Source organism: Denticeps clupeoides, chromosome 9 (assembly GCF_900700375.1).
Source record: "Denticeps clupeoides chromosome 9, fDenClu1.1, whole genome shotgun sequence".
Taxonomy (NCBI): Eukaryota; Metazoa; Chordata; class Actinopteri; order Clupeiformes; family Denticipitidae; genus Denticeps; species Denticeps clupeoides.
Genome location: NC_041715.1, coordinates 15,842,546 through 15,856,996, shown reverse-complemented (window position 1 = coordinate 15,856,996; position 14,451 = coordinate 15,842,546). Strand labels below are relative to the sequence as shown.

Sequence of the window (14,451 nt, the reverse complement as noted above, 5' to 3'; positions counted from 1 at the left end):
TGTGATATGTGGTGATACAATTGTATTACGTTGCATTACAGTGCCGCTTTAACATAGAGGCGCACCTCATCCGGCTTAGGGCGGATCGTTGAGTGTAGTTTTGGGGAGTATGTTTGAAAATACCTAGAGGGTCATACGGTCTTACCATGCTACCTGAAGTCTTTTAATTGATATTATTGTTTTTCTCTGGGGTTAAAAAAGGACGATTCTCTACGTGATGCACGGAACATTTTGATAACACTTTATCCCCATAACTAGTGGTCAGAACTATGAACAAGTGTGACATGTATGCTATGCTATGCTATGCTATACGATCCTACATTCCACTATACTATACTATAGTGGGTTCAATATAACAAATATAAACTGAACTTAGAATGTCTGGGTTAAGATAATAATTTGCTCTTCAATGCCACGGCACACACTGCTGTATGTCAGTCGAGTATGTGCAGCAGCGAACCCCTAAAGTCATAATTCTCCTGTTCTCCACAGCATTTCTTTTGATGTGAAAGGACTTTTTGAGATACTATGAGTGACCCAGTTAAGAAAATATACTTTGTGTAATCAATTGAAATGTATTCTTATGTTGAAATCACAGAATATCTTGCTCTGTTCAGTAACAGATGTGGTTCACTTTTCCAGGATACTTTAAATCCCCTCTTGCTGTGTAGTGGGATTGCTGATGCCGCAGCATTGGGTCAACTGAGCCAGAAACTAAGTCCTATATCAGTAACATAGCACTGACCTTGCTTTCAGCTACTGGTGATGATGATGATGATAAAGACTTATCTTAACATATTTATCTTTCAGCAGACCCCGCCTTCCAACACCTCAAACCTCTGATATTGTAAAGAAATACTGATATTTTAAAGAAATAAAGAAATATTGTAAAGAAAGCACTGTATATTAAAACACTCAATCTGATGTTACCTGACATGAAAGAGGCATTACAAAATAAGAGGAAGAATCAACAGTTTCTAATTAAGAATTAGAATACTACATTTACAGCATTTATCAGACGCCCTTATCCAGAGCAACTTACAATCAGTAGTTACAGGGACAGTCCCCCTGGAACAATTCAGGGTTAAATGTCTTGCTCAGGGACACAATGGTAGTAAGTGGGATTTGAACCTGGGTCTTCTGGTTCATAGGCGAGTGTGTTAACCACTAGGAAGATAGAGGAAGAGAGAGAAATAAAAGCCATGAACGGGGCTTCAGCAGCCTGGCCCAGGAGAAACCAGGAGAGAAAGGCCAAGAAATCTGGGGGTGGGGGAAACCCCCCAGCTCCCAGTGGAGGGGGGAAAGAGAAACACTTCAGCCGCCACATTTGACTCCCAAAAAGTTGCCACAGACCATTCAGATTTGTCCTTTGATGTATCTGCCTGGTCTATGTGGTCGTGACACTTTTGACGTGTCTTGTTTGGGGGTGTCGCAGCTTGACAAAGATACTGGTGGGGGACCTATACCCAAGACAAAATGCCATGGATCTGGGATTTCCCCATCTTGCAATATGTATATTATTCACTCTGTGTGTAATGTGTATACACCACTATGACAGGTAAAGCGGGTAATTGCACTGCCATTCAGTGTAGACGAACCAACCTAAACATTGTTGGCTGGCCAAGTACACCCCTTCCAGGGAAACAGTTTTCCCTGGTTGCAGTGCCCCTTTTCAGAATAGTGCGACCTGCCACATGGCAAAAATTGGCCCAAGAACGATGTTGACTTGGTCTTCAAATCTCTATCCAGTTGAGCATCAGTGCTGGTCTGATCCATGGAGGCACCCCCTCACAATTTACAGGACTTAGTGCAGGATACCAGAGCATACCTTCAGAGGCCCTGCGGAGTCCATACCCCAGTGGTCGAGGCGGTTTGGTGATGTTAATGACTGATCAGTGTATATATAATTCCGATTGCGCATTCTCACCCCAAGTAATTCAGTCTATGTGCAATATGTATAGATATGTGTTCATATGCACATCAAATAATAAACTCTGACTGTACCCTGTAAACACAAAGCTGTCTTTATCCCCCCTCTCCCAACAGCTGTTTAGATTTTACAGGCAGTTGTCAGAAGCTGCTGTTCCAGCTGTCTAGATCTGCTGAAGACAACCATCGAGGAGGGTGGATGTGTCAAAAGTATGAAGTGGGACAGAAATTCCAAGCTGCCAAATGCCTGTTGATGATGGCACCCACTTACAAGCTCCTATCTTTGATGTATTTATTCAGTGTCATCTGTCACCTGTACAAGCTTCAACATGAATTGCTGGGATTTTTGCCCTGTGGGAAGAAGCCGGAATTTTATTCATTCTCCTGTAAGGAAAAAAAAACATATTCAGGGTGCTGTTCTGTTTACTTTGCTTTTCTGTGCAACTCATCATTTTTCAGAAGATTTATTCATTCTTAATGTGCTTTTAAAGAGACAAAAGACTGTCTGTCCATCATGTAGTTGTACTCTGAAGAAACTATTTTTGTGGTTTGGGAAAACAACAATAAATCCCCATACCACACATTTAGAATGGGATTTTTCAGATGTTATGTCCTTGATTTTGTTGACTAATGAAGCTAAATTGCGATCATGGACTAGTCTCGTGCCATTTATGAGCCTCAGGAGAATTAAGGGTGGGCTACTGCAGACAAGCGCAACACAGAGAGTTGAAGATGAGCCACTGACTGATCAGTAAGGAAATCAGTCGTTCTCCCCTCCCCTTCTGGTTCTTCTGTTCTTTCACGCTCCGTCTCTGATTCATCTCTGAATAAGATGTAGGTGAGTGGGTCAGGTGACACTAAAACATTAAATGTCTTTGAGTCATCTTGGACGGCATTTTCCAACAAAAGCACAGTTCAGGTAGGACTGGTCAATAAACCCTTTATATTAGAAAATATTGAGATTATGGATTATCAGGAACAGTTGGTCAGTTTCTTTAAAAAGATTTGTTCTCTATTGGCCGTGAAAGGAATATAAATGAATAAATATCTATTAGTTGTTTTCCCCAAGTTCTATGAATGCATTAGTCAGGGGGTTATATTACTGAATATTATTCTTAATAAATAATATTTCAACAGCCTTGTTGACCATACTTCTCTAATCAATGCACAAACTGTCATGTTTCTTAATTTCTGCTTTCAATAACTAGGATAAACAATAACATTATAATACACATTGTTACAAAAAAACAGTTCAGAGGTGCAGCTAGGCATTTTATCAACGCTGGTTTGAAGGCTTTGCCTCCAACATGTAGCGCGCTCTTGGCAGGGCAGGGAGGGCGGCTTTTTGTGATCCGACCACGGGCGTTAATCTTTTATTTGGGAACCGTCTCTGTGTGCAGAAGACTTCAAAATCTGTTGCACGTCCTCAGCATGTTGTGTAAATATGAGATTTCCGTAAGTGAAAGCACGGACCTGTAGGAAAGACATTTTATGTTGAGTGTTTGCGCCTGGGTGAATGTGATGGCGTAGTTAAATTGCACATTTTTGTGAATCCAGTTCGCCTTGGGCAGAAAAGCTTTAATCCCTCCTAGATTAGCGCCACGTTGTTCTGTATTGTGCAGAATGGCGGAGATTTCCATCGCTCCGGTACTTTGAAAGGGATAGTAGGGCAGAGCTTGAGGACGATGTCGGGACGAAGCAAGCGTAACAGGGTGGGGTGAGAGGATCGCCAGGCTGCGGTGTGGAGGCTCAGCATTGGCTGAAGCTGCTGCAGCACTCAGCATCCATCGGAGTCAGTTAGTCCTGCAGAGACTCGCCCTATCAGCACACACACTCTCTCTCTCTCTCTCACTCACACACACACATTCATTCTGATGGTCTGGAGCAGTCAGCGACCTCGCCCCGCTGCCTGCGGTCCTCCTTGTTGGCCTGATGTGGGCATGTTGAGTGCAGGCGAGGGATGATGGGGGGTCCAGGTTGAAGTCGGGCGGGGAGGTGATGGAAACATGGGCTGCACCACCAGTGTGGTTCTGTTTGAGGGTCTCCGCGCCGTTCTGGGGAGGAACTGTGGCAACGTCTGCAAGAACCCGGCTACGGAACATGGCCAGTCCACGCAGGCGGAGCCCGAGACATCCGCCAGTCACAGGGAGTCTCGCCTGTGGCCGACCTGCAGAGCTGCAAAGGTGTGTGTGGAGCCTTTTCTTACAGATTTATTTACGATGCGGATACCACCTGTCTTTTGCAGCAGAACATGCAAACATGTCTTTAAATGATCCTTATCTGAGTTCAGCCTCTTTTGTATGTCTGCCAGATTTAACCTACATCTGGAGACTCAGTGTGATGCAAATGTGTTTGAAATCATTGGCGTCCTAAAGGACTGGCTCAGCGCTGAGGAATTTTTGACCAGTCAGTGTTTTGTGTTTTCCTTGGCTGTAGTGGAGCTCAGCTCGCAGCTCGCGGCGCGTCCGACGGTCTCCTCCCCATAAATAGACGCCATTGTTCCTTATGGCTTAGTCAGGAGACATTTGCTGTATCATTTACATGTATTCATTTGCATGTAAACTACCGTTCGAAAGGTTAATGTCTTTGTGTATGTCCATCAATAACACCAAATGACATCATACAGGTGAAAACTGTATGGCAGCAACAATAAGTCTTGAGATCTGATGCAAGACTGTCACTTTAAAAGCTTTATTGATTATTAGAAAAACAATGATCTTAGCATTGATGAAAGGAACATTAAATCTGGCCAAATTCAGACCTGCTGAGAATCTGGTACATCAGCAAATCTGGGTTTGACTTCATGATTATTTCTAACTTTGTCAATGACTACTTCTTATTTGTTCTTATTTATTTGTTGTGTAATATTTAACTTATTTCCTGTGTTTTTTTTATATAAATTCAGAACTTGATTACAAGGCATTGTCTGACTACCACTTCTGACACCAATAGCTTAAGAGTTGGGTAGAAAGCACCAATCAGACTGCCACAAGGATGAAGTGAGGAAATGTGTCTTATTACTTCTCAAGCACTGACCTCTGAAAATAATAAACAGTTCATTGCAATATGTGCTAAGGAATTTAATATAATTAAATTGAAATCTGGCAAATCACACAAAAACCTTGAAAAAGTATGGTTATTTAGTAATTTTCAATGAACTATAATTTTCTTACTCTCTGATATTTCCAAAATGTGTCCCAGGGTTAACAGTTTGACTCTTTTTCAATCTTTTGAATTAATTTATTTTTATCAAAATTGCACATTTAAAAGAAAAATTACATTACTTACACTCCAAAACAATGCAAAACTCGTTCAGATCCTTTCAATACTACCATCGTGTCCCTGAGCAAGACACTGAACCCTGAGTGTCTCCAGGGTGTCTACTCTACTGATAACGACTGATTCTAGGTCATCAGATAAATGGCGTAATGTGATAAATGCCATAAAATGTGAACCATATCACTTATGCAGCTCATACGTTAACTGTCCAGCTGTTGTGTTGGGAATACTTGGTGTTTCAGGGTGCTATAGCTGCTGAGGGGTCAGGGGTCACTGGCCAGATTGCATTGTAGAGTGCTTCATTTACGGGCGCTTTGTTTGGAAAGGCGCTGGCTCTGTTGTTTCACTCCGCCTGTGATTATCATCAAACCCGTTTCCTTTCACCAGGAATTTCATGCTTACTGGGGCAGCGGTGGCCTAGCGGCTAAAGAAACAGCCCTGTAATCAGAAGGTTGCCGGTTCGAATCCCGATCTGCCAAGGTGCCACTGAGGTGCCACTGCACCGTCCCCACACACTGCTCCCCGGGCGCCTGTCATGGCTGCCCACTGCTCACCAAGGGTGATGGTTAAAAGCAGTGGACACATTTCACTGTGTGCACTGTGTGCTGTGCTGCAGAGTATCACAATGACAGTCACTTCACATTATATATTGGTAGGCGGCCCCTGACTCCAGCGGTCCAGTGGTCGGTTAGCCCCTTTGTTTAAAAGGGTATCCATGTAATAGGTGACTTCTGACAAAATGTCTTAAATACCACAAGTGGCAGCTTTCCTCAGTTGATTGTGTACTGTGCTTAGCCATCAGTTCATTTGACAGGTTTTAAGTTTTTTTGGCTATACGTGTTTTAATATGTATTTTTCTATATCCCTGCCTAATTGACTAAATGGCCTTTTTAAACAGGTTTTGCCCGTTTGAAGTAGTAATGTACTGTTAATTTTGATGCCGGCGGCATGAGGTGCTTTTGCACGTCGACGCCACGCTCAGGTTGAAAATAGCTGCGTTCGCTTGGACCGGTGCCACAGCCGGCCGGTGCTTTTAACAGCAGTTTCTCCCTCTCTTTCTCCCCTGCACGCTACCCCTCTACCAGTGGAAACTCTGACGGCCCTCGGTGATAGAGAGCGTGTTGCACAGGCTGGGCGTTCCGCCGCGCTTCCAGGAGAAAACAATGGGCTGTTAGCGGACTGAGGACAGAAACTACCCAAGGAGCCCTCCTCCGTAACGGAGGATGACCAAACTATTTCATCAAGCCTTTGTTACGTAATCTCGGGTGCTTTAGCAGGCAAGTGGGTGTGTCCTGTCCATCTTAACCTGGGCTGGGCACTGGTTTCTGATTTAATTCGCTGGACTGGCTGGACTGGCATCTGCATTCCTGGAGTCGGATTTCACGTGGACATCCTGGAATTATGAAGGAAGAAATCTCTTGGCTCTCGCCTGTACGGGCCCTGCCTTTCCTGGGTGGAAATGTGTGGTAATTAGGGACAACGGCTAGTAATAACAAGTCTGAGTGGGCCAGTTTTAAAACGAGAAATAAAAATACAGTGATTTGAGAGATCCACAAATGGGCCATATCTTATCTTGACAAAGAAATATTTGCTAATATTTGACTTTTCACTATAAATCAATGCATAGCTGTTACTATTCATTGTTATGCTGGGCATGTAACTTGGATTCAACCTATGTGGTACACATGTATTGATGATTTCTGGGAAAAATAAATAAATAAATAAAAATAAAGCTCATAAAAAAATGCTTGTCTCGGACTAGATACTATGTGATCACATCTGTAATGTGATGCTGGAAGCAAAATGCATGCTGATAAACTGGCAAAATGTTGTGATCGCATTTGTACCTGTGTGCTTGATCCTGATTAGTTCTTAACGCTCTCAGAGAAGAAAGTCTACTTGCACAGTACCAAACGCTATCCATAGCTGATTCCATACAAAGCGCTCAGACAAAGCACTTTATATCCATAACTACTTAATCCATATTACAGTGTGGTTCTCTGAAGCTCCGTGGGACTGCAGGATTCCCAGAGCTAACACGCCCTAATGGCACACAAGGCCTTTTCTTTAGCTGCGCTGCTGCCCATGTGGGATCCGTCTTTGAAGTTTTGCTTTATTATCATCTCTTGCTGGAAGCGAGTGCACGGGGGAGGCAGCAGGGACTCTTTCTTTGCTGGTCTTTAACGCGGCCACTCGAGCTTGTTTGATCAGCCTCTGGCCGGGTGCTTGTAGCACTTAGCGCCAGTTGGTGAAGTGGGCGTGGCATCGCATTATACAAACAGTGGCAGGAGGCGGCCGCTCGGCATCGGAGTGTTGCTCCAGATGTTGCTTGATGATAATATGGAGGAATGTGTTTTGACTGTTGGTCATTTTGGTTTTAGGTTTCCGCCAACAGTCCGGTGATAATTTATGAGCTTGAATGTTACCACAAGACCAGAGCGATGGCTTGTCAGCATGAATGAGGGCTCCCATGCAAGTGTCCGTAAACATGACATGAAATGTACTTTGTATCAAAGCAAATGCATGCTGTGTATTTTTATATAGTTACATAAAATTAAGTTGTAAACTTTGAGTTTGGATAGACAAAAATAAGTAAGCGAAGTTGCAGAAGAAGCGAATTTGTAGAAAACTGACGTATGCTCAACATAAAAAGCAGTGAAGAATTTAATTCACTGTGCACATAATTTATACGTTTAGGAATGCGTAGGAATGAAACAGAAAGCAAGAGGAAATGATTGGTTTCCTTGTAAGAGTTCGTTGAAGGCAATAGGTTTGTTATATATTTGTAACCTTACTTTCGGTAAGCCTTTTGAACAATACAAAAGAATTACCATACATAGAGTTTCTGAGTGTGGATGGTTGGATTTAGTTATGAAATTATGTTCTGTTTTTCTTTCACTCCCGGCCTCCTGCCCCATGAGAGCTGTCACTCCCTCTTTGTGGCCTTCAGGAAGACTGGGGACTGTAACTCTTCCTGTGAGGATTGTCCGTAGCACGTCGTCTTGACATGTTCCCTCCACTGAGGTGGTTTGAGGTCTGTGTAAGTGTGTGTGTGTGTGTGTGTGTGTGTGCAGTTGTCATAAGGTCAGGGGCAGGTGACTGAAGAAGAGGAACAGCTGTAGACCCTGCCCACTCCCCCCCCTCGGTTTTAAATAGGACCCTCTTGTGTATACTGTAGAAAGAGACACACCCTCCCCCCACTGGGACCCCCACAGCCCCACACACCCTGGCCACTCTGAGGTGAGTGCAGAATTGGGATGGGCCTCTGAGGAATGTCCCTCTAGCAGATGGGTCAACAAAACCCAGTCACACAAACAGCAGACAAGTGTAATCCACCCATTCCAAACTCCAGACATCCTTGGAACAGATGATTATTAGGATTCCTGTGCCAGTGCAGGAGCATGGTGAATACTGTATTGTGCTGTTAATACAACTTGACTCTTGGACTCTTCCAACTGTGTAAACAAATGAATGATGTCCTGCAAGCAGAAGTCTGGAAAACAATATTGTATTGTTGCTCAGGGAACAAATGGATAAGAGCGCAGGGAAGATAGTCTATATTTATTGCAGAAAATGGAAATTCTATATTTTAACAATGTCCAAAATGTGTTTTTTTTGTTATAAAATTGCTTATTGCTCAGATAAACAGTAGTTTGGTTTTCACTGGTTTGTATTAATGCTTAAGACTTTTGCACAGTAATGTGTGTGTGTGTGTGTGTGTGTGTGTGTGTGTGTGTGTGTGTATAACGACAGTCATTAAAAGTAAAAATTTACCGAGCGTCATATAAGGGGTCACCTCTTGATGAAATTGCCGTCTAGTGGTGCCATCGAGTTAAAGTTAAAGTGAAGTGATTGTCACATGTGATACACAGCAGCACAGCACACAGTGCACACAGTGAAATTTGTCCTCTGCATTTAACCCATCACCTGAGTGAGCAGTGGGCAGCCATGACAGGCGCCCGGGGAGCAGTGTGTGGGGACGGTGCTTTGCTCAGTGGCACCTCAGTGGCACCTTGGCGGATCGGGATTCGAACCGGCAACCTTCTGATTACGGGGCCGCTTCCTTAACCGCTAGGCCACCACTGCCCTGTGGTGGCATCACGTTGCCAGGTGAGCCGGGTAACCTCCCCCCATGCGGTTTCCAAATGCTTTTATTCCAAACTACATTGAAGGGAAGGCCAATTAAATGGATCAAATTGCTCTCGTTTGGCACCTAAAATCCACTAATTGTAGTGCATTTATATATCACTGCTCACAATTGCTTGGTGCAAAGCAGAATTCAGGGTCATCTTAGTCTGCACTTACTGTAACTTCCCCACAGATTGAGTCTTTCTTTGCTGGTCTGGCAATTATTCTTGCCACAATAATCACTGCAGTGCTCTGTTTCAGTGATTGTTTCTCTTTTCTTCTCTCGAATCCACTCGTGTTTCACAAATGGAGAAACCTTTCCCGTTTGTTTTGTGTGAAGTTTCATGGACTATGTAGGCAGCGGAATGTCCCTCCATTGTCTGCTTTTGAGAGGACTTTGTCATTAGACTGCAGGTAAACGACATGGGGTCAGATGACAGGGGTAGGAGGAGTGTGTCTGTGTGTGTGTGTGTGTGTGTGTGTGTGTTTTACTCCCCCATGCTGCACAGCCGAGTACCGGAGGGGCTGACTTTGGTGTGTGTGTGTGTGGGTGTGTGTTTGGGGCTGGGTCGCCGTGACTGAGCAGTCTGCTCCAGACGGGGAATCTGCAGTGGTGGAGTAGCAGACATCTGCGTCTCCGCGCTGGACATGCTGGCAGACCGCTGCTTTTCTGTCCGCGGACGTTAACCATGCAGGGAAGAGCAGGCAAAGCTCATAAGAAGGAGCTGGTGATTGAGTCTCCGCAGCAGTACAGGAGTCTGCCAGCAGCGGAGGCAGAGGTGGATGCGGTCCCACAGGTGGTGGTAAGTGGCTCTACCACAGCTAAAATCGCCAGTCAATGCCAGTCTTTGTCTGTGGTCGTTGTCCGCTCGAGTTAAAGGGGGATTGAGAACCTTTGCTGATCAAAATGTCCAGTCTGAGCTTTCAAACCTCGAAAGTTAGTAGGTCAATTTTGTAATTCGAGGAAGTACTGATGCAAGCTGTTCTTTGAGCCATTTGAGGTGTTTTCAGCTATTCTCTCTGTTCAGTTGGAAGGTTTATTTGAAAGTCCAGACCTTGCTTTTATTCGATCTGATGTGTTCCACACAATGCGTTGGGCTCAGATGTCACAAGCAATTTATTTTTTGCATCTATGGATTTTAGAAGTAGCCAAGTATGGGATAAGCCCAGCAACTGAAGTTAATTACAGAGGACAACGCTTGAAAAAAAATAATAATTGGAAAATTGAAGCACAATGTGACATGAAACGAATGACGGACTCTGCTGGGCTTTGCACGTCACTAAATGCCTTTAGTATCAAAAGAAATCGACTGTTAAAAAGTCTAAATGTCTAAATGAATGCACTGAAATACAGGACACTGTTACCAACTGGCATTAAGCAGCGCTACACACTAAAGGTGGGGCTTGTTCGCAATTGTAAAGTCAAAGGCGTCCTCAAGATTTACATGCACAACCGCTGTTTCTTGAACAATACCCTTTTTGTTGGTGTGTAATTATTTCTGTCACCCGGAACATGACCTTTCCTGGTTTTATAAAGACACTAAACTATTAGTGTTAAATATGCACTTGATACTGCACTTTATATATATGCACTTTTGGCAATTTCATGATTTGGGTTTGATGATTGATGATGGTTTTTAAGTTTGATGCTGGAACTAACCCTGAGTTTACTCTGGGTGAATAATAATTTGCCTTGCTAAGGTGCTTGGCTCCTCTGTCAGATCACCTAATGGCACCACTCATGGGAGAAGCAACAAACAAAGGCAACACCATCTGGTGAACAACAAGTGCACTGCTTTGTCCAAGCTGGATTCGTTCGACTGGTTTGTTTGAGGAGAGCTTAATAAACGATAAGCAAAGGGAAATAGAGTTGGTGAGCAAGAAGGTTGCACAATTTCAGTATTTACTGTAAATTTGAAGGTGCGCAGCAGGACGTAGGTTGACCTGGTCTGGTCGTTTGCTTTTTGTCATGTGGAAAGCATCAGGGCTGATGTGGAGGTTCGAAGGGAGTAGGTGAAGGAAGAGTTTGTATAGAGAGGGGAGTGGAGCCTCAAGACATTCCAGTCTAGTGACTGTCGGGATCAGAAGACACAGTAATTAGCGCAGAGGTAAATGTTATAATGACTCTGTAACAGGGTGGGTGGAAATTCATTACATTTAAAAAAAAAAAGAAAGTTATGTTGATAGCTACAGTGCGGATATCCTCTCACATCCACATTCAGAGTAAATGGAGTGTGTGTGTGTGTGTGTGTGTGTGTGTTTATGGTACTTGTACAGGGTTGTGGCAGGGCTTGGTGCCAGACACCTGGCTCTGTGATCTTGTCTGCCACAGGCCGCCATCGCTGGCCTGTTATCAGCAAGCGGCCTGTTATCTTCATGACTCACCTGACTCCTGGTTGGAGCAGAACACCTCATCTTTGTCTGAGAGTGCGAGAGGGATGACACAGAGCTTCATGCGAGCTGAAGCTCCCTCACCTGGAAATGATGACAGTCTGATGACTGGCTGGAGATTAGGAGCGCCTTGCTGACCTGGTCTCTGCTGTCGTCAGCACCAAGCTCTTTTATTTTATTTTTCTTATTAGCCTGTTTTGCACCTCATTTTAATTTTTCCAAGAATCTGCCTCTGAGGTCATTGTTGCTTTATCAAGGCCAGATGTGGAGGCTACGTGCAGCCACGAGCCTGCAGTGCACTCCTACAGTAAATACATTTAATGTTTCTCCAGGGCGATTTGTTCTGCTGTCTGCCCCTTGTTGGCAGAGACAATGCGCACATCTGGGCACCTGAAATCATGAGCGTTGGTGGAAGCCTTACATGGAATACGATCGAACGTCTCTCTGCTCATCCCATATTTACACTCCTCAGTTGGTTCTATGAAGCGCACACAGGTGTAATGCATTCTTCAAAACAGCACCTGTCATAGCCTCCATGCTCCCCGCAGGGTTTGAAACGTATACGATTTATCAGGGTAGGTGTATAAATTTTGAACAGGAAGGGGTGTTGATGTATGGAAAGGGCTACCTAACTATATTATTGTAATATAATATAGTAAGTAATAAGACACAAGAGGCCGTTAGTTACAGAGAGTTCATTGTTGTTAAGCGCAGCACAAAGGAGTAACAGCCGAGTAATGTGCTTCATGTGGTTGCCCTATCGGCGTTAAATAACATAAAAGCAGCTCTTAATTAAGGTGCATTGATAAATAATTAAGTGATGTGCAGTTGGAGGCCAACCAACAATATTAATTACTGGATTGCCAGCTTGCTAGATTGAAGAGTTTTTTTTCTTGTTTTAGCTGTGTAAAGAATGAATTGAGATTTTATTTCTTAATATTTCTTTTCTTACAAATTGTTTACTTACATTAAAACACTTTTTTGTTCATCACAGAACTAGGAGAGCGCATGTGTCTTTATCCAATATGGTGTATTTATGATCATATTATATATTTTTATTCCAATTAATAAACCTGGTCAGTGTTTAAACATTGATCCCAATATAATTCCAGTGTGTTTGTGCATTGATATTGTGCATTGACATTGACTTAAGTAATTGAGAAATCATTCCGAAACATTTGATTTTTGAAATATTCACTGGTTGTTGATTTGGGAAAATTGTGCATATCCCTCTTATCTGAATATGATATGTACTGTATGTTTGGTCCGGTCACAGTATAATTTCCAGGCACTTGCCTCCCCACTGACCTACAGAGATGTGTAGGATGTCAACACACACGCGATGAAGTCATCACACGCCGCCCGTTATTCCTGAACGGGTTTTAATTTCTGTGGGCGGGGGCAGTCTCCATGCGCTGTCCATTACGTGACTAACAGATAGCATGTGTGCGTGGATCAGCCTCGAACTGGCCGTTCAGCTTTAAAAGTCCCAGTCCTTCCCCAGGACAACAAACCATTTCCCCCCGTGAAGGCTGACTCTGGGCGGGGTGCTGTAAAGTTTGCCCAGAGGGCTCGTTCTGGGTTGCGCCGTGCGGCCATGAGTTGTTATCACATCTGCAGTGCATTGAGATGCTGGGCTCTGTCAGCTGAGCCCCAGAGAGCCCGGAAAGAGGATCACTTAGCACAGGCTAAACCCAACCTACCCTCATAATAACATGGGCCTATGGAGAGCATGTACCCAAGAGTTTTCACTCCGACTGAGACACAAATAAATGTCATTTATACCAAATAAACCATACAGTCTTAAACTATACCCTTCTTAACAGTATCAGAGGTGATGTTCTGGAAATATGCCTTTCCATCCGTCTCGCTGATTCATACCTGTGTATTCTTGTTTCTTTTTTTGTCTGTCTGAAGGTAAAGCCCAAGGTGATTGAGCCTCTGGATTATGAGAACATCCTTGTGCAGAGGAAGACCCAGATCCTCAGCGATGTGCTCAGGGACATGCTGCAGTTCCCTCTGGAGGACTTCCAGGTATCTCACTGCTCCTGCAGATGCCAGCACACCACATGCTCACAAGAAGGGCTGGTCAAGAGGTAGAGATGAGCTGTATTTAGAACCATCACTGAAGGGCAGTGGAGGGCACTGAAGGGTACCCTCACATGGCTGCACTTTTTATGGTTTTGGGACAGAAGTCTTGTTGTGCTTTGTGATCACATTGGGACTTTAACTGCCCTGAGCTACAGCAACAGGATCAGTGTCTCCAGTACAGCAGGGCTACTTTCAGTATGATCTGTATACTGATAAAATCTAAATATTAGTAAAAGAAGAATTGCGCTTTTGCTGGGTCACACCATTGTAAAATAAAACTTTTAGGACCTATTCGGCCCAAAAAAATGTTATTTTATTGAATGAGCAAATGAAAATATGTAAGAAAGATAAGCATAAAATTTTATTCAGCAGCACTCGAGTGGATGTGCCATAATGGAGCCAACTAAGTGCAAAAAAGTCAAAACTGGTGATTTGAGGGCAAGATACCAACTGACACAGACCAACGGGAAGGCAGAACGAGGACTGGGTAAATAGTAAAGGGCCTTTTCCTCTCTGTGGCCTGGAAAGGTCTCTGTTTTTTTGTTGTTTTTTTTAACTCTGTTGTAAAGAGGAAGGGCTGCCTGGCTGACTCTGACGTATTAGCCATGTTGTATGAGGCAGTGTGGGTTATCT

General features: G+C 43.7%; 1 protein-coding gene across 7 annotated transcripts in view; it reads left to right on the top strand.

The window, feature by feature from the left end:
• Positions 1–14,451, top strand: part of zmp:0000001200 (dedicator of cytokinesis protein 9) — a 66,689-nt gene that overhangs the window by 15,996 nt on the left and 36,242 nt on the right. For 3 of the 7 annotated variants that reach the window (XM_028990401.1, XM_028990405.1, XM_028990400.1), the window contains exons 1-2: positions 3,826–4,112; positions 13,645–13,761. In XM_028990401.1, the coding sequence (XP_028846234.1) occupies positions 3,936–4,112; positions 13,645–13,761 (294 nt within the window). In that variant the 5' untranslated portion in view covers positions 3,826–3,935. Of the gene's footprint in view, positions 1–3,825; positions 4,113–9,925; positions 10,140–13,644; positions 13,762–14,451 lie in introns of those variants that run through there. The other 4 variants (XM_028990406.1, XM_028990403.1, XM_028990402.1 and 1 more) reach the window with 3 other exon arrangements.